This window comes from Alosa alosa, chromosome 21 (genome assembly GCF_017589495.1).
Source record: "Alosa alosa isolate M-15738 ecotype Scorff River chromosome 21, AALO_Geno_1.1, whole genome shotgun sequence".
NCBI classification, from domain to species: domain Eukaryota; kingdom Metazoa; phylum Chordata; class Actinopteri; order Clupeiformes; family Clupeidae; genus Alosa; species Alosa alosa.
Genome location: NC_063209.1, coordinates 20,456,432 through 20,483,926, shown reverse-complemented (window position 1 = coordinate 20,483,926; position 27,495 = coordinate 20,456,432). Strand labels below are relative to the sequence as shown.

Sequence of the window (27,495 nt, the reverse complement as noted above, 5' to 3'; positions counted from 1 at the left end):
ATTTTGCCGCGGAAGGGTTGTGATATTTGTAGACAACTGACTATCCCCATGCATTACTATGGAGGATTTTTTGAGTGCTGTATCTCCTCATTAGAAAGTCTCTGGTAAAACTGGTTGTTCTGGTACCCCAAAAAAAAAAAAAAAAAGTAACTAATAGAGTACAATATTTTCGTACTTTTTCCACCTGAAAACTTGCCACAGTTATGACCATGAAAGCCACATTTGATGAATTAAGACATGCACATACATGCCCCACCTTCCTCCATACCTTGTTGCACCATGACCTGTACAGTCAGTACTACACACTGTAGTACTGAATGTAGGCTATGTGTACCAAGTATACACCTGACACATTTTGGCCTATGTCATTAATTCAGTAGCCTAAACTGTATATTTTCAAAATGCTTATACACAGCTTGAGGCATGTCCCACCCACCTCCGTACTTTGTTTGCAAAATGCATGCGTTAAGTCAATCAAGTGAACGGTTAACATTTGCCTGTTCAGGGTAGGATATTCTTGACTTCTGTAAGCAAACTAACACCGAAAAAAAAAAAACGTAGCCTACTCTATTTAGTTTACGTGTTCTATATAGATTAGGCCTACTATGTAACTTAATACTTATTTCATACTTCCATATGGTGACTAATGATAACGTCTACATCCACAGTCTATCAGAGAAATTCTTCACTCTTTTCGGGTGGAACTAATATTTTAAGAGTCTGTGTCACCCGGTAGGTGTCCTTATATTTGTCCACTGCGTTTTAGAGGCGTCTTCGTTGGTCACATAACTACAAACATGGCAGCTTCACATACTGCTGTTCCCCAAGATCAGGCTCCAAAAGCAGCACCCCAAGGACCGATTCAGTTTGATATTTCTAAACCTCCAGCCATTGAAGGCTTTAGTCCTTTGCCACGACACAGAGAAGAGGGATTCCAGGAGAAATTTATTAGGAAGACCAAGGAAAACCCCTTCGTCCCTATTGGTGAGTTACATAAAGCTAACACAGCTAGCATTCGCTAACAACTCCATTACAAAACAGCATTACTATGCTATTATAGCTAAACGCAATATTTCATTCAGTTATAACTTAACATCCAATGGTATAAGAAAGGTTTACAAGGCAGCTAGCATCTCTCAAACACGATAACGTTACAGCTGAAGTGCAAGTGACTGGGAAAGTACGTTACTTTTCATAACTATCACTCTGTTGTGAGATATTTGCCATCAATGCCAAACTGTTAAGCCTATAGCCAAAATAACTGTGGACATTGTACTTAAATAGCTTTCTTGTTGCCTTGAAAGTGTAAAGCATAGGTCGACGTCAAACCATGGTCAACGATGTCCCTCTTCTGACATGGCTTTCTTTTAACGCTAAGCAAAAGGAGACTTTTGCAGAACGGTCATGATCAGTCGGTATTTGTTAATCAACCTTTGGCAAAGTTAAATGCATCTATCGTTGATCTATCAAATCAACGGTTACTGTAATACCACGCCTTTCAATGTCAAGTCAAAGATCATATGCCATTAGGCAAGCGTCAATATGAATTGAATATCTAGCAGTTAATCTGCTGTCTGTGGTAAAGGCTAACGTTACCTCAGGAGACGGTTCTTAAGGTCTGATTAAAATATATCACTAGCTTTAACAATAAAAGAAAAAACGTTACTTGTTATACAATCTATCAAGATGCACAGAAAGCACAAGGAATTGTATATTTTATCTGTGCCCTCTGAACAACATCAATTTTGTTTTGTGTGTGGAACTGGGCCTCACCAATACAGGTCAAATGAATGGAATGTTCTAATATCAAACTCTTTGAATATACACTGATTAGACTGTCCATTTCTTTGGACCAAATGTGACTGGTCAACAATATAAAAATATGAAAAAAGAAATGAAAAAAAAAAAAACATTTGTCAATCAGTTGCAACCCCTATTGATTTCTCTTCCCACAGGCTGCCTAGGAACAGCTGGTGCGCTTATATATGGTCTGCGCGCATTCAAAATGGGCAAGACCCGGCAGTCCCAACTGTCTATGAGGGCGCGTATCTTTGCCCAAGGATTCACAGTGGTTGCAATTATTGTTGGAGTTGCAACTACAGCATTGAAGCCAAGACAATGAGCGGACACCCCAGTAGTTGTTTTCCTAAACCAGGACCATTGGATGAACTGGATTGGGAAGCAAAATTATGTTTTATTTTTTCCTCCGTCATACATCTAACTGCCTTAAAGGCCATTTATGGCAATTGTGTTAAGTCTGCCACAACACGGCAGGTTGCACAGTTGGTATATACTATGTATTTAATAGCTTTTAGTGGGGTTTCATACCACAGTGTAATAATTAAAGCATTGGCAAGGTGCTTGCCAGTCTGATATAGTCTAGCTGTCTGATTTCAATTGGAAAGTGATTGTCATTCTGTATTGTCATCAGTGTCTTGAATGTACAGTGTACAACAGGGTAGAAGGGAAGGGGATCCCTCCAAAAACGTCACTGTCCTTTTTATGTCAAGTCTTAACCAGCGTTGTCAGATTACATGTCAATTTTTGTAATCAGTAACATAATCAATTGGATTACCCAGAACATCTAACGTAATCTGATTACTTTAGGATTACTTTTTACACAACTTGCACACAACATACCCATTCTTATTTTCCACTGTCTTGTCAAAGTTGTGGCGATATTGCCAAGTACGAAACACATTCTTCCCGACTGGAATGGGTCCATCCTACTGGAACGGGTCTATCGGTCGATGTCTCCTCCATCTTAGGTTTTGATTTGAACCTTTTTCTAGTCAAGAAACTACACAGGCAATTGGATGATAATGACAAATAGGCTGCTTGTCAAATTAAAACATTAGCTGGGCTATAATTTCTTCGTAATCTGGGCTGATTATAGTTACTTGATATTTGTAATCCAGATGACATGTAATCCATTCCTACCCATCCTTGGTCTTAACTTTAAACATTCATACTATTAAGTATTATATTTAAGCATTATATAAGCTATATGAGCATTATAACTAGTAGGTCTAAGTACTTAACCACCGTGGCTCACAGGATGATTGTCCATATGCATACTGTATTATTACATTTCCCCATGTTCCCTTGTTTTTGTGTAGTAGTTTAGCCAGTGCTCAGCATCTAATTCACAACAATCAGTTATGGGGCTGTGTTGCAAAAAAAATATTAGTTAGAAATGTATGAGAAATGACAAACCACTAAATTACCTTGACCAATGTTTTATTGAACTGAAGAAGAAATCAAGTTTTGTAACATTGTTTCAACTGCATCTGAATGCAAACCTTACATGGGAAAAACAATGCACATTATGTGGTTCTATCCCGATATAAAACAACCAGGAAGAACAGTAGCCAATATAACAGAATTATGGATGTGATAAAGGCCTCATTTAGATAATCCCTGTGGTGCTGTCATGCAAGTCTTTGGCAGTCAATGAACAGAAGAAAAAAAACTTGTGCAAACCACATTTTGTTAGAGTATCTGACTCAAGTGAAGTTCCAGAAGGCCTCAGTATAGTGTCCTGGTATATGATCAGTGCTACTGTTGACATGGAGTGACCTATGCTGTATTAAATGTAAAGGCTTCTTCATAACCTACTGTGGAACCCTCACTACAAACATACAGGTGGTATCACCTTTTAAAAAAAATGAACAGTGAAACAATATGACCTATATAATGCAACAGGTGTATAGTTGACCTGATAATGATTAAAAGTCAAAATGTTTAAGGATTGCATTTGTGGATGCTGCATGTTAAGCTTATACCTTCGATCTGTACCTAATGGGTCTACAGATGATTTATACCAGCAATGCTAGTGGGAAAATGGCAAATCTTCCATAACAAGCGCATGAAAATTATTGTGTCTAAGACCTATGTAAAATAGACTTAGGATTGATTATATATATTGTGAGTATGCCTCGGGTAAGAACTTCAAGGCAACTACATGATTACAAACAGGCATACCTTCAGATGGGGGGAAAGGCATCTTCTTCATAAGGCAGAGAGGTTGTAGTACAATATTAGCAGAGTGGCTGTTAAAAAAACAAAAAAACCCAACAATGTGCTTTTAAAAAATAAATTGTAATTACCATTCCCACCGGGCCTTAAAATAAAGTGCAACAAAGCAGAAGCAAAGGACACGTCTAAAACGAACCAAAAAAAAAAAAAAAGCTCTAGGCTTTGCGCACCAAGGGTGTCTGTTTCAGGGATATAAGGACGGAGCGCATGCGGGACACGTCCTTGGACTGCTTGTTGGTTTTGGGGTTGAAGTCGCAGAGTCGCGCCACCTTCTCCCACTCTGAGCCCGGGCTGTCTTCACCACACTCCTTCAGGAAGGCATCTTCAGAAGATCTGGAGAGAGGCAGAGGTTCTTTCAGATGAGGGTGGTTAAGGTTATCAGTTCACACACACACACAGCCACAGATAAGCCATGCCCATGACTGTTGAGGGTGATTTGATGCAATTTGCCTCATTTACAGCGTCGGAGTGGGTTTTAATAAGGACAAATTGCTGATAATTTGCTATAGAATTCCCATACTAGAAAATGCATAATTAGATAATGTTCAAATATCTGAATCATACAAACATGTCAAGCAATACCAGGCCCATAAATTAACTTTCCATTGTACGCTAAAATACATATTTGAAGCCTTAAATGCATAATTTCAGCGACAGGGGGATGTGATTGCATGTGTGAAAAATAGCATATCAACATGCATATTCATGAGAAGGAGAAGCAGAAACACTACACTGGGGATGAGATTTCCTAGACATACACAAAGCCTATCACATCACAGTTGGGTTGGTTGTAGAAAGCCTTATCAGTGATCCTTGTATGCAGGTAGCCATGAAAGCAGTGAAGGAAGAGAGGGACAGAGGGGAAAGTAATTATTTCCACACCAGCAAAGCACAATCCATTACAGCATTTAGGCACAAAGATGCTAACTATGACAGCACAGAGAAGACTGAGTATAAGACGTGTGACAGAGTTTCAACTGAGGACTGAGGTTTTTTGGGAGCGTATGTAGAATATTCTATATATCTTGTAAACGGATTTCTAACAGGAGGCGTGATACCGGCACGGGTGTAAAGACGCTTCAATATTTCACTCATTGTGTTCCCCTTCACTGAGCTCAATGGGTTTATTTGAAGGGAGCATGCATACTGATAAATGAATCAAGTCCCTTGTATTTGGGCAAAACTCATTTGATAAATACAATTAGGTGTGAGAAAAGTCACTTCAGACGGCTGTTAAGGCTGGTGGAATCTAGTGCATAGTGAACACAATGTGTTTACTGTTTTATAGCAGACAACAAATGAAGTGAAATGCAGTGCACTGTGTGTCACCTTAGATTGCACTTACTGTGTGTGTTATGCCATATTAATGAATGTTAAAAATGATAAAACATCAGAAAATTACAACCATATTTTAGGTGTTAATGAGGCAGATAGTCATTCTCGTGTGAGAATGTGTTATTGATTATCGTTTTATATTGGTGCTTAATTCAGTCTTCTCTGGGAGCATGAAAAATAGCAAAATCCCAATCCATAATGCAAAATGGTACCGTTCTACACTTGGACAAAGTCTGTAGGAAAGTATGAAAGAAGGCTGATATTAGTATTGCAAAGTAATACCTAAAACAGCAACGTTTACAGACTTATAAAATAGGCAATGTCAAGGAAGATGACCCATCAAAAGTGTAAATAAGTTTCAAGGACTATTTTATAGGTCACAGAATTAAAGGCATAGTCCTTTATGCTGGGGGAGAAACCGATGCTGGTACAGCCCTCCCATCTGTACCCATTTAGCATGGTTAGAGCGTGAGGCGCTGTTGCTGATCGGCTGGAGTAGTGTGAGGCTCTGTTGCTGATTGGCTGGAATAGTGTCAAGGAGACACTCTTGTTTCTCCTTACAGAGCCAAGACTGCACAACAACAGTATTTCTGAGCACACAACCTGACTGCTACAGGAATACGAGGAAATGTAGCAGCTTCTCTAAAAAAAAGGGCAATGTAGGGATGCAAGGATTGTGAACAATTTGGCTGATAATCAATGGCGATATTGTTGTTCATAACACATTTACTGCAGAATTGATGCAACATAAACATCAGCCACTGTCATCAATAAATTCAATAGCTGATAATGTTGGCCGATAGATCAGTGCATCCTACTTGGTACCAAAACCAATACGCATGGTGAACGTTGCAACAATTTCTTCAAGCTTCCCAAAAAGTTGTGCAAAAAGTCAGGCTCTCTGTACCTGTTGTTGGCCTTGTTCTTCTCCAGCTGCTCACTTTGATGGTGATGCCAGTCTTCAAGCTCCTTTCTGGCCTTCTCTTTCCATTCAGACTCTGCAGCTTTGGAGGCAGCATCTGAACACAATCAAATAAATGAGCAAGATCAGACGTGAAGGAGATGATCAAATCAGGCCAAGGCAGCAAAACTGTGTAGATGACAGATACAAGGGATCAGGTGAGATCGTCAGTGAGATAATAAAGCAGGTTTTGTAAAATAGCAATGACAGACACCCACCAAACTCCTACTGAACTTTTATTAAGTTTTTCTTCTTAACTTGAACTAAATATGTTCATGCAGTATAAGGCTGGAAGTGGGAAGATCACCTAAATCTTCCAGTCGAGCTTTCTGTTCCTCCCTCCACTTGCGCAAACTTTCAGGTTCTTGCCGCAGCTGGTCAACCTGGGCGATGGCAGCATAGCTGTCTGATGTCCCATTTGAATCCTTGAGATTGTCAGAGGACAAGTATCCCATTCAATATTACAGGCCAACATGTCACATTAACAAAAACACGGACAATTCATTTTAAAATATTATGCAAACACAGACTCTTCAGAAAAGGACAAGTTTTAGGACAAGATCATCACATTGATCATCAGAACATCATCAATGTTATTCTCACCTGAAACATGTCTCCGTTTACTGCAGCTGGTGCGTCACCAAAGGCATCTATTTAAGAAATAAAACGCTAAACTGTCACTCTGTGTTGTACTGGTCAAGAGATATGACTGGAGTTCACTAACCCCTCCCGTAGTAAAACGTCAAGAATCATAGGAATTTTGCAGAACCAGTTTTCCAAAAATGACTTGGTTAGTCAACATGTCATATTCTGTGATATCAACAGGGTTGTTTTCCAAACTAACTCTGAGAGATCAAAGGCGGCAAACATCAAGCCCCTTAGTGTAGTGGTGTGGCGCCAAACATCAAGCCCCTTAGTGTAGTGGTGATGGGATGAGGCGGTCTACCAAAAAGGGCAGTGCTGCCAGCTAGCTACTTGGTGGTAGGCTACACACTCATTGACAGGAACCGGTTGCACCTGCCGTTTGTGTGGTGTGGTTTGTTAATGTACTGACGTCATCACTTGAGTTATACTAGCTAAATAATCAAGCCAAACCAAAAAATATTGCATGGAGATATATTGACAAGGATATATCACGTCCGCTTGGGCTATATCGTACCAAGTCAAGTTAGCAAGGCACCAATACCTTCCTAACAAAATTTGCTACGTTACGTGCGGTGCCAGGGAGCCAAGCAACCTGACCATCATACCGTTAGCAACATAGCGTTAGCACAAAGTAAGACAACCTTTAAAAGTATCGGGAAAGTTTTCACTAACAGTGAATGGTCACTTTTCGTGTTGTAACCCTCGTTGTATAGACTAACGTTACACACGAGTAAAGATACTTTTTACACAAATTCTAAGTTAGCGACCAGGGTAGCTAACAAATGAGCTAACCTTATCGCTAGCTACAACCTAGACTACCCAGTACCCACCATACTCATCATGTACTTCAGGGGCAGAATGTTCCTCTTGCTGCGGTTGTTCTTCGGCCTCTTCCAACTCTCCGAATCCTTCGCCGAACCCATCACCACCGAATCCCTCACCGTCATTCTCAATCACAGCAATTTCACTTTCCTGTTGAGCCAGAAACGCTGCAGCAGGATCTTCTTCAACGGGATGAACACCGTTGTCAGGAGATGAGAACCCAAAGTCGTCAGCCATTTTTAGATGTTCAGGCTAGCTACTGTAACGTGTACGTGGAAATCAAAACCCAGCTGTTGCAACTTTCAGTTCCGCAATTCAATAGGTGTTGGTCCAGCAGCTGCTGCGCTGACTCACCATTAAAAATCCATCCAGATCAAAAGAAATAATAGCCTAATAATTTAAAAAATCCTTTACAAGCCAAACAAACGCTTGCTTAAGTAGTCCTTTGGTCACAGAACAGCTGAATACTAAAACTTCATAATCAAACCACTAAATAGTGAACCCGTTGTAATTTTTATGATTAGGCTTATGTCTCCATCTACTGGCGAATTTCGAAGTTGGCTGTGCAATTTATTAAAAGCGAAGATATCCAATTCCACTAGTAGGCCTAGTGTCTATCTGTTAACAAAATTAGGACATTTACTATCCGAGACAATGTATTATAATAATAATAATAATAATAATAATAATAAAATAATAATAAAGAAGGCTATATATTAGACATAGATTACTGCCTTGCTCACATGCCCTTGTATGTGCACATACCCATGTATTTTGCCATTTTAAGTGTATGTAAACATGATTGGTTTACTGTTGATGATTTGAGAGTTATTGTCAAATTTCTCTTTTCAGTTAATAAAGTAAGGCACTGGTGACGTGGGCAGAAGTTGCCAGACTGGCATGACTTGATTATGGGGTAAAATAATGGATGCTCCTATAACATCGGATTATGTCCACATAAAGGCCTTTACTCTTTTCTTAATATATTAGGTCCCTTTTAAATCTTGTGTCAGTGACTGCTTGTTTATTATTATTTCTATGTTAGCCTATATACAGCTGTAGACATCTTGCCTACATGGAGTTTGCTGTTGAGAAGAAACACCTTTGAGAATGCTGATCCTTTCCCAAACCTAAACCAGGAGTAGCCTAGGCTAGGCTATAGCAGAAAGAGTCCAACATATCTGAGGCTTTAACACAAGCCAGTCGATTTATTTGTGATGTTGAATGGTTGCATTATATGATGAAGTCTTCTTCAAATCGCACAGAAGAAATCTGCTCGGAATTCCGGTTACACGTGACTCTGACGTCTAAACCGAGCCATACTAAATGGAAATCCGAGCAAGCTCCACCGTTGCTGTTAACAGAGGGGTGGCTAGTGCCCTGACGTGCGTCTCAAGGAAGTCTGAAGTTACAGTGTGGCTTGTTAATTGATTCTTTGTAACCGGGATAAAGCTATCAGGAATGAGTGAGGTAGGAAAACAGACTTTTTTGCACATTCATCGATCGAAACAAAGGCTTGCTGTGGTAGTTTTAAAAGTGTAATTTCTCAATGAAACGTCATTGCCCAAGTACTCTTTAAACTATGCTCCTTACCGTTAGAGTTTGTTATCTTATTCTTTCAGTCGTAGGCCTATGAAGTTTACTGGTTTTCAATCGCATAATCGTAGCCAAGGTTTAGCGTCTTGAGTAGGCTAGTAGGCTACTATTCTATTATCTTGATTTTGCCTTCGTGAAAAGTCATTCCTTGAACTCCAGTGAGCCGAGTTGAGACGGCCGCCTGGAAGTAGGCTAGTCTATCCTGCGGTCCGGCATCTGGAGCGAAGGCATGCCGTTCCGGGGTCCAGTTCATATGCAGTTTCTGGTCGTGACTGTGGCAGACAGATTGAATGCAAGGATCGCTTAGAGTTGTCAGATTTGCTCTAAGTGTTATTTTTTGTCATAAAATATGTAGCTTAAACCAAGAAGAACATTTTGGCTATTATTAGTTGGTCCACCCATCTTTCAGAATTCTCAGGTGAAGACCCCCCCCCCCCACACACACACACACCGACAGACTAAAGCATATGCATTCCATTAAAGTTGTAACTCCAACCATAACTGAAGGCTTCATTCGATTAGTTCAGTATTTAAGTGGTGGACCAATGCACAGTCATTTTTACGCAAAGCTTATAGTCTAGGCCGGGTATTGGCTACTGAACTATTAATGCTCTGCATGTAAACAGTTAATAATGCATTGCAACTTTGTGAAAAGTATTATTACAATGCTGGATGTATGTCCCACGAAAGCACATAGCCTATGCCCACAATTAGCTGAAGCTTACATTGAGTACAGGATGATCATTATTGACTCGCATCCATCTGAACCTTGCCAGTCTCCCATTTCCTGAGTAAGGCTCTAATATCAGGTAACAGTGTCCCCTGGAATAACATGGCGGCACTGTGCAAGTGGAGGTTATTATGAATTCAGAGTTCAACTTGTTCTCTTGAGGACAAAGTATGTTGGCTGATGCACTCTCGGTTGTGGGCTTGTATAGTAAAAGAGTTTCTGAGTCCCCCTAATTCCCTTTTAAACAGAGTGGTCAGAGAATACATGGGAGCTGGCACAGGGACACTGGTTCTTAGGAAGGTAGTTCTTAGGAAGGTAGGAGTCTGACTGCCAGTGTCTGTTTTATGACAGTGAAAATCTCTAGCTACATATCATAATCCCAACAGACCTAGTTTAGTTTCCCTGGCTAAATTAAATGCACATTGGTCTCTGCCTCGGAAATGTTGACTCTCTCATTTGCTTAATGTTGTTGACTCTCTTTTCCTCTCTCATTTGTATGATTTATTTCCCTAGTTGTGAGAAGTTGTTGGTTTTCAGGCAGTAGTTGGAGCTAGAGAGAGCCTCTGGAGTAGGCACTTCTCTCTCATTCTCTCTAGTTCTTGTTCTCTCTCTCTCTCTCTCTCTCTCTCTCTAGCTCCTTTGCTCCCCCTCTCTGACTCATGTGGGTGTTGGGCTGAAATAGTTTGGTGTAGTTTTACATTCCTTATATAGCCTGTGGAGTGCAGAGAGACTTTGAGCGCACCCATGTCACAGGGAGGGGTAGGGGATGGGTGTGGGTTGTGGAGTGTGTGTGTGTGTGTGTGTGTGATGAGGGGGTGGAGGGGGTTGAGCACAGTTTTGGCAGGAGTGAGAAAGTCAGAATCCCTCACCACACTAGCTTTCCACTTGGGTGTATAGTGAGGTTTGGGTTACAAGCTTGGCCCGTGGGACAAGGTAGGATACGTTTGCTTCTCCTCTCACTGCCACCACATGTGTTGCTATTAACTTTGCTCAGGATATTCAGTGATCAGTGAGAGCTGCATCTTAGTTTTCCGTTCTGAATCCGTGCCTGTAAGTTGCACAGTGTGTGCCATGTAATGGTCTGAGGTCTCGGGTTGTCCTTGGGTCTTTATAAATGGCACTTGTTCCCCTGGCTGGCTTGCCACCATGTAGGAATTGTAATACAGTACATGAGCAGAAAGGTGAAAAGGGAGGCACACATGCAGTCATTACCAGCATAATGTCGAATGTGGAGATCTTTTTCAGATTTTTTTCATATTATTTATTATCAGATATTTTTGATATGAGCTAAAAAAAGATTAAGTGTTTCTTATAAACACCTGTTGTGCTCTACTTACTATTCCTGTGTGTTATTTAGACATGATTTTTATGTTCTGTTATACTGTAGGATATAGCGGAGACTTGTAACTACCACTGCGTAACAGCAACATTTTATTTTAACGGTTGTCAAATTCTCTAATAGTTTACCGTAATGATTTAGTCACAAAGAAGAACTTGTCAGGTCGTCAGTAATCATGTTTTTGTAGTAAAACACCCCCTATGACATCCTGAGAACTGGTATTTTCAATGCTGAATGTTTCAGTGACAGGTTACCTTGGCTTCAAACAGTTACACGCCGAATGCAGGCATCACAAAGGTTGAGAAGAGACGTGCATTGTTCGCATGTCAGTTTCGCAGAACAAACTTGATTTCTCTTTAGAATGACCTGAGTCAGGCCTGTACTATTTAAATATTCTGCCTTAATTCCATACATCATGTTGCCTTTAAAAATCACTCTATTTACTGCTTGTCAACCTTGACATAAATGCTGATATATATTGCTTATATTTTGCACTGAGAGGTAGTGGAACCCTTACTCTGTTATTTAAGTATCATTTTTATTGTGCTGTTGCAGAATTCAAATGGACCAATTGTGTGTGTGTGTGTGATTTGTGTAGTTTGGATTTCTGAGGAGGAACTGTTTAGGTTGGAGAGGACCATCAGTATGTGATATTACAAAGGTGCAATATGTCTCTGTACTAGACAGGCTGAGTGGTCCTTGAAATGAGAAAAGCAAAGACATGCTTCTTAACAGCACTGTTCTGTCTCCTTCTCTCCTCTCCCTATCTCCCTTCCTCTCCCCTCCCCTTTTTTCTATCCTGTGCAGGACATGAGCATGTATTGTGTCACCCTCAATGGACCGGCTCCCTGGGGATTTAGACTCCAAGGGGGCAAGGACTTCAACATGCCCCTAACTGTGTCAAGGGTAAGACAAATGGATGAACATTTGTGAGTGTGTGTGTGTGTGTGTGTGTGTGTGTGTGTGTGTGTGTGTGTGCGCGCGCAAGAGAAAGTGAGAGAATGTACATGTGTGTTAACACATGGGTAAAGGCTTAGAGATACAGTGCCTTGGTGCAAAGTTTACATCTTATCATCTATTTGTGTATACATGTGTCTGTTTGTGTGTGGGTGGTGAGGGTGGGGCTGGGGGTGGAGGACTCATGTTGGTGTCCAGGGGATGGATATAGACTGAGATGCAGGACATACGTATATCACTTGGGCAGCTATGCAAGCTGAGCAGGACAGGAGTCGCTCTGGAGAGGGCTGCGTAGATTGGTGGCGGGGAGGGATGGTGGTCAGCTTTCATTAATAAGCTCGCTCCAAGAATAAAACAAATGCCTACCACTGCAAAGTTTAATTGAGCAACGAGGATTTTTAAAGATTTAACAAGAGCTCCCCGTGGAGTCGAACGAGAGACGAGACCCTTCAAAGCCCAAAGCCTCTAAAGACATCATAATCAGGTTAATGAGATCCATATGCTCACATTTACAACAGTCGGTTTCAACACTCGGCATTCCTTTTGCAGCATGTCACTGCTCTGTATCAAAACTTATAGCCTGAGTCTCTCCCAAGCACTTCCCGTTTGCTCGTCTCCTCACAAGGACATGTTGTGGTTTCTTTTGGCTCTGCGAGACTTCTTGCTCACTCGACCTCCTCGTTTTGGTCATTAGATGGTTGCGAAATGGATGCCTTGATACTCGTTATTGAGCAGAATGGTTCACAGGATGAAATTTCCAGGCCTTATATGTGCCGCTTTGCTTTTTTGTATACACTCCCAGGCTCGACTCTGGCAGTCGGGGAGCATTCTGTGCTGGCATTCCCTTGAACACCTAACCTTTCACTGCGGGGATGCTAGCAAGTTTTAAGATAAATGGATATTTGTTTTGTCGATGTTATTTGCCTGGGTCCTAGAATGTCTCCCAGGAAGCATGCTTTGTCACTCCACATTTCAGTAATGGCCTAACAGGTAGAGCCAGGTCAACCCAGGTTATTTTACAGCGATTGATATCACCTACGAAAATCCTTGTGATGTCAAAAATGACTTCAGCCTCACCCTCTATGAAACATTCTGACGCTATAAACAGTTTCAACTGTACTAGGTGGTGCCTGCAGGAGAGCTTTGCTCGGCCTTAGGTGGTTATAGTCGACAGAAGAGAGACATTTTAATCAGACAGCTATGTGATGAAATGCGCTCACCTGTAAGTCTGACCTTATGTGTGCTTGACGAGTCATCTGAAAGAGTCTTGATTCAACACCTGTGTTATGTACAAACATAGACTTGTCAGCGCAGGCTTTATCCATGACCTCATTTTGTTGTCCACAGAGTCTTAAGCAACGAACATTGGCTGACTTGGATGAAAGTTGTAAATAACAAGACGGAACATGTAGTCTTATCTGTGACATACATGTGAAACCACTCCAATTGCAAGGTTATAAAAAAACGGAAAATAATTCTCCTGCTGAAAGTCATTAGAAAAGAAATGTTCAGTAATACTATATACCCTATCTAAGTTTGTTCACCTACATGGAAGGAAGTGATTACATCTGAGATCACACGTGACGTCTCTAATGTTCTTTCGTTTTAGAACCGGAGTGGGAAACTGTACAGTGTCCTGGACATTCCCATGTGCTCTGATCTGTTTTCTCTTGGACTATATAACTTGAGGCACATTTTTGTACCATTACAAAGGAACATCCTTAATACAAAAAGTAATGTCTGTTATGCAGCTCTGATATAGCAGGGTTTTGCCCTCAATCTTTAGAGCTATGTCTTTATTAACAGGACTAGCCAGCTTAGATTTCATTGCAATTGATTGGAATTTTATGGGCGAATTGTGGTTACTTTCTTAAAGACTTCTTTAAAAATATCATGTTATAAAAAGCCATTTGCACAGGCCCTCAAAAGAAGTGCAGATATCAGGGAGGTGTTAAGTGCACCTAAGGGAGATGACGTCTGTGCCAGACCATATTCACGGTGCAGTTCCTGTGGAAACGTGGTGATTAGTCAGCTGCATGTGAGGATGTGATTCACGCAGGATGACTGCTGGTAACACCCTCTTGATGTAGCCTTTCACCTCCATACCGGGAGCACGGTCAGACAATGTCATTAATAATCAGGTTTCCCGCAGACGTCTGAGAAGGCTGAGATGAACTCATCCCTTTCCTCTCTCTGTCTGTCTGTCACCTTCCTGGAAGACACAAAATACAGTGCAGAGAAGTAGAGGAAGAGAAGTGAACCGCAAAGTTTATGTGAATACATTTGTGAAGACTGGGGACGTCCTCCAACTCCAGAAATGTGTGAATGATTGATGTGATTTATGATTTGAATGATGGCTCTCTTGTTGCCTTGATCCACAGGCTCCCAATAAAGCTGGCTAATAGCAGCAGCACTTGCTGTAAATAATCCATTGGGTTGTAAAAAAAGCCCTGCGGTCATCTGGTGTTGATAATGAAAGGTGTGCAAATGGCTTAAAGTGTCGGCCAGCGCATTTATCCTCAGACTTTCCCTGTGTGCTTCCTCAACTTCCTGTTTGGGCCACAGAATTCCGTGTTCCCTCAGCATTCCTGGGATTTTTGACACTGCGGCCCCACTTCTGACTCCAGAAAAAGCTCCCTTTGTCTGGCCTGCCATATCTTCCAGCATGTTCGCCACCCATCATTTCTCCCACCAGATGTCGACCAACCGTCTCACCTCTCAAAGGAATACTTTCCCCAGTGAAAACAGCCGCAAATGATGACCCAGCTTGAGTTCACGGAACCAGACGCCACAATCTCAAAGAGCCGTAAAAGCTGCCCTTTATGATTAAAACGTGAGGGCAAAGTCGCTTTGGCAAATGTTTTCTGTTTTTTTTTTTTTCAGTGTGTGTGTGTCTACTGATGGAAATACATCTGTTTTCTGTTCATGCTAGCATGCCATAGACGTTAGAATCCAACACACAATGAGGGAATTACATATGATGTCATCTCTTGAGGTGCAGGCCTTTTATTTGCAGCGGTCCTGTGCTTCAGATAATTTTCTATCTGCTTGTGATCTGCGGTTTCCAAATCTCTTGTTTGTCTGAAGCCGAGATTAAGACCAGCACCCTGTGGGCATCCTGTGGGCACTGACCTATTACCACACTGTTAGGCCCGCGTGAGCAAACACTGCCAAGGCATGATGGGATTGGGCCAGATTATTAGTGACACATCTCTTGTTAAGAGGAATTTATTGTAGCTGATGATGACGTTTCAGGCGTCATTGATTTTTGCCTCTTTGACTTTTGGTTAATGGTTGACATACTGGAAAATTAAAGGACTTGGGGTTTTGGACAGCAGCACAGTGTGTCTCTGCTCAGACAGAAGCATGCTTTATTTGTTTGTCCAGCTTTAGTTAGTCTCTGCCATCCCCCCATGTTGGAAGACTGTGAGGCTGGATTTAAAATGGAGGGTGGAGGGCCTGCTACTGCAGGACTCTGGAGAAAGAGTCTCGACTACCCCCGTCCCAACTCGGCCTCTTCCCAGCAAGAGATATTTATGGCCCTACTTGTATCAGCTGACGTGATGTCAGGGAGTCTCTGTGTCTTCCAGGCCCCAAAAGGCAATGGGGAGAGTAAAACTGAAATGTGGCAAGCTTTTAGGATTTTGCTGGTACCGGGGTGGTCCTGCTGGCTGATTTCTTGTCATACCAAGACTGCACGCGAATGCAAAGGCCTATATAATGGGACCAATGGTGACTGAATTATTCAGACAGAAAGATGAAAACAGATGCTGTTCACTCAACAGATGGATGAAATAAATCTATATTTCGACCAGTCGTTGATTTGCTCTTCCGCAGCATTGAGACAAACTAATGGAGTGTTGCGTAATGTTGTTCTCGTGCACAACGTTTGGGGTACACGTGACTGGCTCTTGTGCTGGCTGGTGTGTCATATGAAATGGCTCCCCGCTCCAACTGCTTGCTCTGCTCTCGCTCTGATGGCGTGTGCAGGTGCACGGCTCCCTTGCCGTCATTTTCAGTATTGACAAACTGCGTGGAGGTGTAGTGTTCCCAGCCCCCACTCTTCCCTGTCCAAAAGCCCTTAGCACAGCACTTGGCGTTGGGCGGCTCAAGCAGCGGGACAGCTGGGGGCTGAACCTGAGCCAGGCACACAGGTGGCAGTGTCCATCATCACGCCTCCAGACGCAAACCCGCACCACCTTCCCCACCCAACCCGCCCGCCACCCCCCAAACGCTCTCTCAAACTCCATCTTTCATCTCCGGACAGTCTTTCACCACGCTTCCAATTGCGCTCTCTCTCTCCTCTCTCTCTCTCTCTCCCTCGCTCTCTCTCTCCCACACTCTACCTGTCTTTCACCTCTCTATCTCTCTTGCACACACTCAGTCTCTCTCTGTCTTTCGTCTCTATATCTCTCTCACACGCATACTCTCTCGCTCTTTCTCTCACACATTCTCTCTCTCTCTCTCTCTCTCCCTCCCTCACCTCCATTCATGCAGTCTATTTAGTTCTCTGTCCTTGTGTGTCCTATTTGTTCCTGGTGTGCGCCTGTTCTCGTTGGATTTCTCATTGGCTCTGTTGCTTGGCCGTATAGATTGAGGGGTAGAGCTTCTCTCTCTCTCTGCTTCTGGCCCTCGGCCAGCCTTGCCTAAACTGAAATATGCCCTGCAAGCTGAAAGACCTCCATGACACTTCAGAGGCCCCCGACCAAACTGTTATTCACAGGAGAGGAGCAGCATATAGTTGTATATTTAGCGTGTGTCTGTTATGTTATGTGTTCTTTCACTTGCTTTTAAAAAAGATGCATCACATTGTTTTTCAATGTTCTTTATATCATGGAATGATCTGCTAAACAGTGTGTAGTTATTTAGCATTTTTGAATATGGGTTGTGATGGTGTGTCCGCTCATAGCACCAAACTGTATGTAGTTCTGTATCTTTTGCCAGGAAGGTGCAGGAAATTAGACTGAGCTCTTCGGGTCTGAGGCGAACACATGAACTCTGGCCACGGCAGATGTTTGCTTCGGCTCTGTCTTAAAATAGCCTCCGAGAGGTACAGGGATAGGCTGACATGTGCTCTGAGTTTCAGCCCAAGCACGTAATATGATTACATTTTCATTGTTTTTGTGGTAAAACGTTGCTTGCCCTGTGCTCAGAATGTTTTTGTTTTTGTTGGGTTGGTATTGCTTTGAATGTTTGGGTTGATGTAATCAATCTCATAATGGAAAAGATAGTCAAATAAATAACACATGCAAATGATAAAGTAATGAATGAGTATGAGTATGCAGTAACACACTAACAGAGTATGCAGTAACACACTAACAGAGTATGGATTAAACACTGCAAGAATGCAGTGTTTAATTTCCATCCTCAAATAGTGTAGGTCATAGTCTCATATTGCAATATAATATTTCACAGATGAAAAAAAACAAACAAACAAACAACTGTCTGTTGGGTAAAGATGGTAGAATCGTGTTTGCTACGGGTGCTGTGGTGTGTGGCGGCTCGGTTATCTGAAGTGTATTCTTTGCACCCTGGTTATCTGAGACTTTGTCACAAGTCTTCAGTTTCGCCTCAGCTGCAGGCACAAGCTGACTAAGCCCTTACTAAACCTGTTCCCATCCCGTGGTCCAATTATGCGTATTGCTATAGCACTTCTTCAAGCCGGTCAGTAGGTACAGTGAGCGACCAATCACAGGTGCCTTCATGTTCATCGAGCATGACATGGTGTTAAATCATCCCATCACATAACTTTCCGCTCACCACAGCTGATGGCGTCATACAGAGTTTTGGAATAACTCGTCTGCATATAGAGCTCTTTTATGAAGCTATGTGTATCACGTGTAAGCCACGTGTGAGGACTTCATGGAAGCACTGACAGACAAAGATGCAGCGAGTTGGAAAGGCTTGTTTTGTATGGAATCACTCAAGTGCAAATAGTGAAGGGAGAACATGTTTTTTTCCCCCTCTCTAGAGAAGGACAATGCATTCAAAGGTACAATATGTCTGTTTTATAGCAGTCCTGTCTCTTTGTTTGGGGAGTGCAGGCCAACTGTGTTTTCATGGAAACATAAAATATAGAATGGCTGCATTCTAAAGGCAGGAACCAAGGTTATGCTTCTGCCAAAGTAAAATTGTTTGAATTTGTTCCCGTGCCCTTCTGTAGGCTCTTGTTGCGAGCTATTTCTGTACGTATTTGAAGTGGATGGTCCTTTTGAATCAAAGTAGACGCTAACCTGTCCTTTTGTTCACAAAGTTAGCTTGCCTCTGGGTCCATGCAGTTTCAGTACTTTCATAGCCATGCTCTGTGTGAAGTAAGCTTGAATCCCCAACGTCTTATAAAGCAACTACCTCCACAGGAGTCCAAGGCAGAAGCAGAAGTCAGCAAGCGCTGAAGGTGTAATATGTCTCAAGGAGGAACAAATTATTGTACTTTGAGTTTAAGGAACTTACTTTTACTAGTCTAAAATATGAATACTTCTAACACACACTTGGCTTTAAGTGCATGGACGGTGTGCTGTGCAGAGAGACACTTTGAGGCTATTTTCACCCAGACCCCAACGCAAACTCTCACTGAACTGTCAGGCACGATGGCCTAGATTTCAGGCAGGAGTGAGTGCATGGGAGAGGGCTTGCTGGAATGAGAGTTGTGTGGAGCATGGGTCCCTCCTGGCCAGTTCACAAGGGTTAGCAACAGTCAGGCAGTAGCTCTGCTCTCTCACAAAACACAAGTACCAGCTGTAGTGTCTTCTAGAAGAAAAATAATACAATACAGTCTGTTCAGATGTCACAGTGATCCACTCATGTTTGAGAAATGCAGCAGTTCTTATGAGAAGTGAGGGACAATTTGTGCCTGCCCCAATAACTATATTATTATCTATGATTTCTTGTAGGTTGTGTCTTTTATTAGAAGTTCATTTTGGTGAAGGGTGCAGTGACATGTCAAATCGTATTATAATTGAAACAAGAGTCGTGACCTTTGCCCTTTCTTGTAGCTGACCCCTGGAGGCAAGGCCGCCCAGGCCGGAGTGGGTGTAGGCGACCTTGTGGCGTCCATTGCTGACTCCAACGCTGAGGAGATGACCCATGTGGAGGCACAGAACATGATCAGAGCAGCCACGGACTCACTCACCCTCACCCTCCACAGGTAGACAGCAGAACACACACACACACAACACACACACACACACACACACACACACACACACACAAAAACACATCACCCCAAACACGTTTCCAATGGTAATATTGATTGGGCCCATTCATGTTCCAATGCAGCCTACAGTAAGCAATGGTGATTAAAACATTAATGTTCCTGGCGGCACATGCTTCAGACCATAGATATCCAGAGTTCAGACAGTGATCCAGCTCAGTAAATGCAAAGTTTGTGGTCGCAGGGGTGCTCTCCACGGACAGGAATGCGGGCCAAGTGAGTAATGACTTGTGGCATTGTTTTGGCGTCACTCCGGCATTGTCAACAGACAATAGTCCATTATGAAAGAATGTTCACCCCCGAGTCACCAATCTCGCCACATACCATAGGACGGTCTGCTCTGAAAGAAAACACACCATGCATTTTTAAAATGGCAGCCAGGCAAATAGTGTGCTAAATGTTTTTTTTTTTCCAATCTGAAAGGGCTCAAAACACTCCACAAATCTTGCCATGCATCTCTCCAAACTCCCCCTCCCCACCACAAGTGGCAGCACTCTGCTATGCGAGACCGCTTTGTAAACCATTGGGAGCAATTTGGGGTTCATCGACCTGCTGAAGAGCACTGCAGCAGGCGGCCAGGCGGAGCCGGACTCACACGGTGAACCCTCCGGGCCCACAGCGTCCACTCTGCCTCTCAGGCCACAGCTGGCTATGCCTCGTGCCAGATTTGGGGCTAATGAGGACGAGCAGTCTGTGCTTGAGGCTTATACTGGTCATCAGTGAAGAGAGTTTTTTTTTTTCTTTTTTTCCCCCCTTTTCTTTTCCCTTCTTTTTCCTCTTCAGATGTTCGGAGAATTTATACACTATGGAGAGTAATGAGGATGCGATTCAGTGCTTTGGCTTAATCTATGACTACTGGTCATCAGTGAATTTTGTTTTTTGTTGTTTTTGTTCTCTTCAGCTGGTCGGAGACTTGAGACACTGTGCACACTATTGGTATACACTGTGAACTACTCCAATATTGTTAGACCATGATGCAGTGTCTACTGTTGAAAGGAGTTGACTGATTCCTGCTCAAAGAGATTCTTTGCCTTAGTTTCCCCTGAAACAATGAAGTGGCTGCAGCCTGCCATGTGCCACTATGATATCCAATTTGAGCTCCAATTTACTGAACACAATTTATCTCAATTTGAGCCAGTTTGGCATGAAATCTAATTGACAAAAATATTTCAGTTTTTCCTCCAAACCTTTGCTTGTGTGCACGGTACGACTGGCTTGCCTCTGAAGTTAGTATGGATTGCCAAAACATTTGAAGCCGTTCTGGAACTGTTGTTGTTTTTTATTATTAATGGGCGTCCTTAGATTTGAACTTTTCAACACATCACCTCTCATTTGAATGATGTCATCCTTCAGTAATGGACTGAGAGGGAAGCCCCCCCCCCTTCTCTCTTTCATTCCTCTCTCTCACTCACTTTACCAAAAGCTCCTACTCTACTTCTGCTGTCTCACCAAAAGCTCCAACTTGATGGTAATTTTGATACCACAGATGAATAGAGACCCAGTCAGACCAATAGTATGAAAAATCCGGAACAAAGTTTATTTACAATGATGCGCATCAAGGGAGAGACAGCATGACTTCACCTAAAGATCCATCAGCTGCTCTAACTAGACAAGGAAAGATTTAGGGGTTTAAGTATCCTTCCAGGCTGACGGGAGGTGGCATTGGTCATCCCATTGGCATTGGATTAGTGGCAACCTGGCAATCTGGAGCAGATAGTTACTGACGCAGCCATGCAGAACAGAGAAACACTGCAAAGTCATAATATTCCCGCTTATCTCTAAATACAGTCACACACAGATATACCTAGGGACAGTACAGATATCATACAGTCATTACATAGAATCATACTTTTAGTATCAAAGTGACCCACTAATGAGAAATGCAGAACAATAAACCACGCATTGGGCATAATGTTCTTACTTTATGAACTTTCTCCACTTTCTCTCAAACTGCACTTCTACTGTCTCACCAAAAACTCCAACACTACTTCTGCTGCCTTATATTTCTACTGCATCCTCTACTGTCATCTCTCGTTTCCAAAAACTCCACTACCTTTCTCTCTAGGCCCCCCCACCCCCTCTCCCCCTCTCCTCTCCTCCATCTCTTCCTGTCTTCTCCTGGCCTGCAAATCTCCAGGCCCGCCAGCATGCCTTCAGGGGGAATGTTGTGCAGATAAGCTAGAGATGGGGGGGCTAACAGCACGGCCAAACACTCTCTGGCTCTATCCGATGGTGAAGTGCATTCCTGCTGGGCCCTGGGATGAATAACTAGGATTGCTGACTTTTCAGCTTTTTACATGACTCGGGTGTATGAATCTTGAGAGAAGAAGACCTCTAAATAAGGAATGTGTATGCGTGATGTTCAGCCTCTCCTTTCTAGGTTTGGGCCTCGAGCCACAGTTGGAATAAGTGTGTGTGTGTGTGTGTGTGTGTGTGTGTGTGTGTGTGGTGAGGAGCCACAGTTGGAATAAGTGTGTGTGTGTGTGTGTGTGTGTGTGTGTGGTTAGGAGATGAGTAGGAGAGTGGATGAGCCCTGGTACACCATGACAGGTTCTCCCTCATCGTCATTGTGTAGCTCGCAGTTCCTCTGTCAGTAAACAGCACTGCTGATATCAACACGGTCGGCCTGAGAGCGCTGGAAAGAGGCCCGCCAGTCATGACTGTGGTTAGCTCACATTTTGGAGAGAGGGGGAAAGAGAGAGAGATGGAGAGAGGGAGTGAGTGAGGGAGAGAGAGTGACATTGAGAGAGAGAAGTTGCCTACACTCTATAAATGAGTGAGGAGGCTAACCCTCAAGTACACCTAAACAGTCATGACTGTGGTTAGCTCACATTTTGGAGAGAGGGAGTGAGAGAGAGAGTGAGAGAGAGAGAGTGAGAGAGAGAGAGAGGAGAGAGAGAGTGAGAGAGGGAGTGAGAGAGGGAGTGAGAGAGGGAGTGAGAGAGGGAGTGAGAGAGGGAGTGAGAGGGAGTGAGGGAGGGAGGGAGTGGGAATGAAATTGAAAGAGAGAGAAGTTGCCTACACTCTATAAATGAGTGAGGAGGCTAACCCTCAAGTACACCTAAACTTGTCTGTTCAGGCCATGATAAAAACTCTTCTTCACTTTGAAAAAGGAGGATGACTTTTTGAAATGTAAAAGTAGAGACTTTTACTGGAAGTTCTTCTGTGGTTCTTTTGAAGGAACCCTGAGTGTTTTCCTGCCTCTGCGCTGTTCTTCGCTGTCTGTGATGAAGTGCTGTTAGCTTTTGTCTTGCCCGCATATGTCAACAATGAGCCGGTGAAAAGGACACACTATATATGCGAGCCATTCAGACGGCTGACAGGAGGGAAACCATCGAGGCCCCAAGTCAACAAACCCCCAAAGCTGAACAGCAAGGGACAGGAAATATAGATGTGTGTGTGTGTGTGCCTCTGTGTGTGCGCTTTTTATGCATGTATGTGTTTTTGTTTTGTTTGTGAACATTGCTTTTGTGTAACTGTGTTAGTGATGTGTAAGTGTTGTGCGTGCATGTGTGCGTGCATGTGTGCGTGTGTGTATGTCTATTTTTGTTGCATGTGGTTGTTGTATGCATTGTGTGTGTGTGTGTGTGTGTCTGTGTGTGCGGCACAATAGAAGTGAATTATCTGCTAGTGCTAGTGAACTCATTGTTGGTGTGAGGACCACTCCTTTTGACACTGAAAGTCTCTCTCTCCCTCTCATACACACACATAAACAACAGACACGTCCATATTCTAGCACAGTCACAAATGTCCCCATAAAATAAGACTCCTCCTCTTTCAGTCTAAGGTTTACCCCAAAGAGGGAGTAATACACGCATTCACACACATGCACGCACTCACACGCACACGCACACGATCTCAGGTATCCAGGAAAATGTATAGATCTCGTCTAGTATGTTGTTTTTGTTAGTGGCTGTAGCTAGTGTGTGCCCACAATCGTGTTTCCCTATGTTAGGCTATAATTGCATTTGCATGCCTGTACATGCCGGCATGTTTGCTTTTCACAAGGAAAACCTAGAGCTGGTTTCCTCACACTTCCAGAGCTACAACACATGTAATTAGTCAAGCAGTTCCTGTATTCTGTGTTCTGAGCTTTTGACTTTTTCAAAAAAGAATTTTCCTCTCCAAGTTTCTCTCACTTTCCAGTGTTTTTCCTTCCACTGCTGTTGTTACCAACCCCTCCCTGTCATAAAATCTGTCACGGCCAGTGATAAACTCGAGTTCAATTTAATTTACCAAAACCCTTATCTGATAAAGTCATGAGGTCTTTTGTTCCCATTTCCTTTCATTTCTTCGTATTTTTTGTTTCCCTCAGAATATTTTGTGAATTTTTCCCAAACTGACCAGAACTCTTGTGACCTGTCGACAAGGCAACAAGTATGACAAACAGCCTCAACTTCCATGCAAGACATTCCATTTTTCATGTCCAGCAGCTGTTGGATTCCCCCCTCTGTGTTCCGGGTTCTGAGTTCTACCCATGCTCCTCAGAGGAAACATGGGTGCCGTTGCCATAGCGGTGGAGGGGACGTGTGTGTGTGTGTGTGTGTGTGTGGGGGCTGTGGGGGAGGGGGACAAGGAACGTAACTGCACCCCATGATATCCGAGCTTCATGCTTTGGCCGCAGCACAATAGCCACCTTTCTCACTGTCCATCCGCCCAGGGCCTGATTAAGGGGGTCTTAAAAGCCTGGACTTATTTGATGCATAAATCATGATCTGCTTTTGAAAAGTCTCCTGAGTCTCAAGCCATTTTGTTAGAGCCTTTTTGACTGCTTGGAAATGTCTGCCAGGCAGTAACATGTTTCTTTTTAAATGCTGCATTATGAAGCAGTCTGTGAAGGCCTCATTAATAACAATGTGGCGCAATGTACTTGGTCTTGCACAAAAAATAAATTGCTGACTGTTTTGTAGCTGCGTCTGACTTTACAAGCCTGCACTTATTTTTAGAAATAGAGGGGTCATTTTCCCCTTCACGCTCGCCGTTGATGGTCCACAGCACCTAAGAATTTCCAAATTTAATGTAACTTGTAATTGTCCCTGGTGGCGTTAATCAAATCTGCTTTGCAATTAGGCCTGGCTCAGACGCATTGCTGTCACCCTTAAAATAGTGCTGGGCAGCTATCTTGTGGGAGCCGCTTGTGGGACGACAGTGAATTGAGCTCATCACAGGAAACGCAGTGAGGTCCACTGACAGGGTCAATAATGCAATGCCATAAAATCTGCAGTTTGGCCAGGCCATCTTTCTCACTCACTCACTCACTCACTCACTCACACACACACACACACACACACACAGGCTGAGGCAGCCATTTTCTGCACTGTACACAGAAGGAGAGGAAGTCGAGTGGTGGGAAGATAATGAGACGGTTGTGATGGCTGTGGTTCTGCTTAATTTGTCATCTTTCACCCAATGGCAGACTTCACTGTGAGGGGGATTTTAAGTAAACTGGCTGTTGGTATATCATGCTGTTGGCAATGTTACCCTCACTACTTAGCCCTGTGAATACTTTACAGTATCAATTGAAGAATGATTAGCTTTGTCAGGTTCTTATTGATATAAGTTGGTATTTTACAACTATTCTTTGCTTTATGTATTGATTGGCACAGTAACAATTAGAACTATCTAGCTTGTCCCTGGGGGGAAAAAAAGTTTCATAACCTTTTGGGCAAGGCTGGCAGATTTCAAATTCTCCTCCTTACCACATTAGGCTGCAGCATTTCCTTCTCTGTAACCCTCTTTGTCTTTGATTCTTTCAACAGAGCTCTCGCTCCTGGGCAAGAACAGAAGGTAAGCCTTTATTTTTTACAGTCTAATGACATCACTTTGCGCTTGAATCACATGCGTGCTTCTGCAATGTCAACCAGTCAGTACAGGATTGAGACCAATCAAATGTTTCACGCATGACAGTCCTACCAAGCCTTTGTTATGTTTTTTTGACATGAGCTGTTCTTTGTTCTTGTAATATAGATTGTTTCCCTCTATGCTAATTGTTTAGCATATTGTTGTAGCGTCAAAGATTTATGTGTGTCCAATGGCAATGTCACTTATGATTGTCAACGTGGTCAAGCTCTCCTGTGGTGACTGGTCACACATTGCATTAAGCACAGCGGCACCATTCAAGTTTGTTTGGTTGGCCTGTCTGATTAAGAATACCAAATAACAAAAAAACACATCCAAACTTGCTTGTGTTTGTGTAGCTGGCATGTTTTCACAGCATCCGTTATGGAAGAGCACAATCCCAGACGGAACTTGCCAAGTTGCTTCTGCGTCCCTCCAAACACTGACCTCAGTCAGAGAGCCCAGGCCCCCAAACCCCCCACACACACACACACACACACAGTCAGATATTTAATCTCCAGCAGACACTGTAGAACAGAGATGTAAATATACATTGACATGTTGAGCTCCTGTGAGAAATTAATCACGCTCTCATGTCTCCTGTGTAAACCTTAAAAAACCCCCCCAAAAACTAAGAAATGGATGGAAAATCGCCCCCTAGTGGATGTGGTCAGCCATCATCCCACTGCATGAAATCCATCACACACACACAACTCCCAGTCGAATCCAAGGCGTATCAGTTAAAGTTAATTCTTTGGAGCCGGCTCAAGTGCTGAATAGCCGAGCCAGCAGAAATGTGAGAGTATCTGTCCGGGTCAGTCTTGGCGGATGCCCAGAGTAAATATTTGTCAGAAAATTGGGGCGTGTTCACACTTCTTAAGCATTTCCTCAGGACGCACTCACAAGAATAGGCTATTGGCAGCGGGTCTGTGTTCAATGACTCAACGCATTTGTTAAGTGCCAACTGTCCAAAGGCTCTCTGATGGAATTCTATTAAACTAATCTGAACCTTCAGTCTGTGATTGTGCCATTACTCAAAGGGAAAAAGCCAGCGTGTGCATATATCTCTGCATTGTATGTGTGTGTGTGTGTTCACGTTTTACGTGCGTTCACTTTTTGACTGCATGGTGTTGGTTTGCTGCTCTGTTTGTGTGTGTGTGTGTGTGTGTGTTTCTCCCACATGCAGGACTCGCTTGCTCCTGCCTCCAGTCTGCCCAAGTACTCATTTGCCCCCAGCACGGCCATAAACAAGATGGCACGGCCGTTCACGCCAGGGGGCGGCACAGCGGGCACGGGCCCCGTCATCAAGCCTGTGTCGTATAAGCTTAACTCGGGCACTAGCATGTCACAACCACACAATGGGTAGGTGTGCGTCACAGCCCTCTGGATTCTATTCTGTCTGTCTCTCCATTGCCCCTTTACTCTTTTTCTGTTTCACCGGAGGCTCGTATTGGATCTGTATCAGAATCTGGAACAGTTATGTTGACTGTGTGTGTGTGTGTGTGTGTGTGTGTGTGTGTGTGTTTTTCTGCTGTGGAGAACATCGAGTGAGTGATTGACACAGTATGCGGAGCTAAGGTTGCACGGCTTTTTGAGAGAGATGGACTCCAAAGCTGACTCCAAGCCCCCATCTCTCCTCTGGCCGAAGGTGAAGTGGGATTGAGACCAAGGATTTCTGCGTCTGCTGAATCCGCAGTAGTCGTGCTGCAGAGAGACAGCTGGACACTGTACGGGATCAGAGTGACCTGAAAGGACGGAGGTGGGGGTTTTTTAGGAAAAAAAAGAAGAACGAAATGTTTTTCCCTCTTCTCAGTGTTCTGTTAGCATCAACATTCCTGAGTGGTGAGCAGAAGAGAGGTGTGTGTGTGTGTGTGTGTGTGTGTGTGTGTGTGTGTGTGTGTGTGTGTGTGTGTGTCCAAAAGCGTGCCCGCCCGCCTGCTCACCCACCCGTCCTCCTGCTTGCCTGTACGACTTTCATCTCTCAAATTCGGAGCTCATTTAGTGCAGGCAGGGCCCCAGGCTTC

At 43.2% G+C, this 27,495-nt stretch overlaps 3 protein-coding genes across 7 annotated transcripts in view; 2 read left to right on the top strand and 1 right to left on the bottom strand.

The window, feature by feature from the left end:
• The first annotated feature begins 761 nt into the window (after positions 1 to 761).
• higd2a (HIG1 hypoxia inducible domain family, member 2A) lies at positions 762 to 2,373 on the top strand. Its single transcript, XM_048232040.1, has 2 exons — positions 762 to 984; positions 1,956 to 2,373. Exons 1-2 carry the CDS (start codon positions 798 to 800, stop codon positions 2,120 to 2,122), a joined length of 354 nt encoding a protein of 117 aa, XP_048087997.1. The 5' UTR covers positions 762 to 797; the 3' UTR covers positions 2,123 to 2,373.
• An 850-nt stretch (positions 2,374 to 3,223) lies between these two features.
• Positions 3,224 to 8,267, bottom strand: cltb (clathrin, light chain B). 3 transcript variants are annotated; one of them, XM_048232036.1, is made up of 6 exons: positions 7,810 to 8,267; positions 6,938 to 6,984; positions 6,642 to 6,759; positions 6,281 to 6,392; positions 4,797 to 4,850; positions 3,224 to 4,371 (listed from the first exon to the last, which is right to left on the bottom strand). In XM_048232036.1, the coding sequence occupies exons 1-6, from the start codon at positions 8,036 to 8,038 to the stop codon at positions 4,194 to 4,196; spliced, it is 738 nt and encodes a 245-aa protein (XP_048087993.1). In that variant the 5' UTR covers positions 8,039 to 8,267; the 3' UTR covers positions 3,224 to 4,193. The 3 variants fall into 3 exon arrangements, with proteins under 3 accessions (XP_048087993.1, XP_048087995.1, XP_048087996.1); XM_048232038.1 differs by lacking the exon at positions 4,797 to 4,850 and adding an exon at positions 5,586 to 5,606 and having other exon boundaries at positions 7,810 to 8,265; XM_048232039.1 differs by lacking the exon at positions 4,797 to 4,850 and having other exon boundaries at positions 7,810 to 8,262.
• Positions 8,268 to 9,139: 872 nt separating this feature from the next.
• The window catches only part of pdlim7 (PDZ and LIM domain 7), a 35,073-nt gene continuing 16,717 nt past the window's right edge, over positions 9,140 to 27,495 (top strand). For 2 of the 3 annotated variants that reach the window (XM_048232034.1, XM_048232033.1), the window contains exons 1-5: positions 9,140 to 9,271; positions 12,274 to 12,372; positions 19,416 to 19,567; positions 25,393 to 25,420; positions 26,658 to 26,833. In XM_048232034.1, coding sequence (XP_048087991.1) covers positions 9,263 to 9,271; positions 12,274 to 12,372; positions 19,416 to 19,567; positions 25,393 to 25,420; positions 26,658 to 26,833 — 464 coding nt within the window. In that variant the 5' untranslated portion in view covers positions 9,140 to 9,262. Of the gene's footprint in view, positions 9,272 to 10,934; positions 11,061 to 12,273; positions 12,373 to 19,415; positions 19,568 to 25,392; positions 25,421 to 26,657; positions 26,834 to 27,495 lie in introns of those variants that run through there. The other variant, XM_048232035.1, reaches the window with a different exon arrangement.

Bases quoted from the DNA above. Each gene is read 5' to 3' on its own strand.
- higd2a (XM_048232040.1), top strand. From the start codon at position 798: ATGGCAGCTTCACATACTGCTGTTCCCCAAGATCAGGCTCCAAAAGCA. The intron at 985-1,955 runs GTGAGTTACATA...CTCTTCCCACAG, and splicing joins AAACCCCTTCGTCCCTATTG to GCTGCCTAGGAACAGCTGGT.
- cltb (XM_048232036.1), bottom strand. From the start codon at position 8,038: ATGGCTGACGACTTTGGGTTCTCATCTCCTGACAACGGTGTTCATCCC. The intron at 6,985-7,809 runs GTGGGTACTGGG...TTTCTTAAATAG, and splicing joins TGAAGTACATGATGAGTATG to ATGCCTTTGGTGACGCACCA. The intron at 6,760-6,937 runs GTGAGAATAACA...GACAATCTCAAG, and splicing joins TAAACGGAGACATGTTTCAG to GATTCAAATGGGACATCAGA.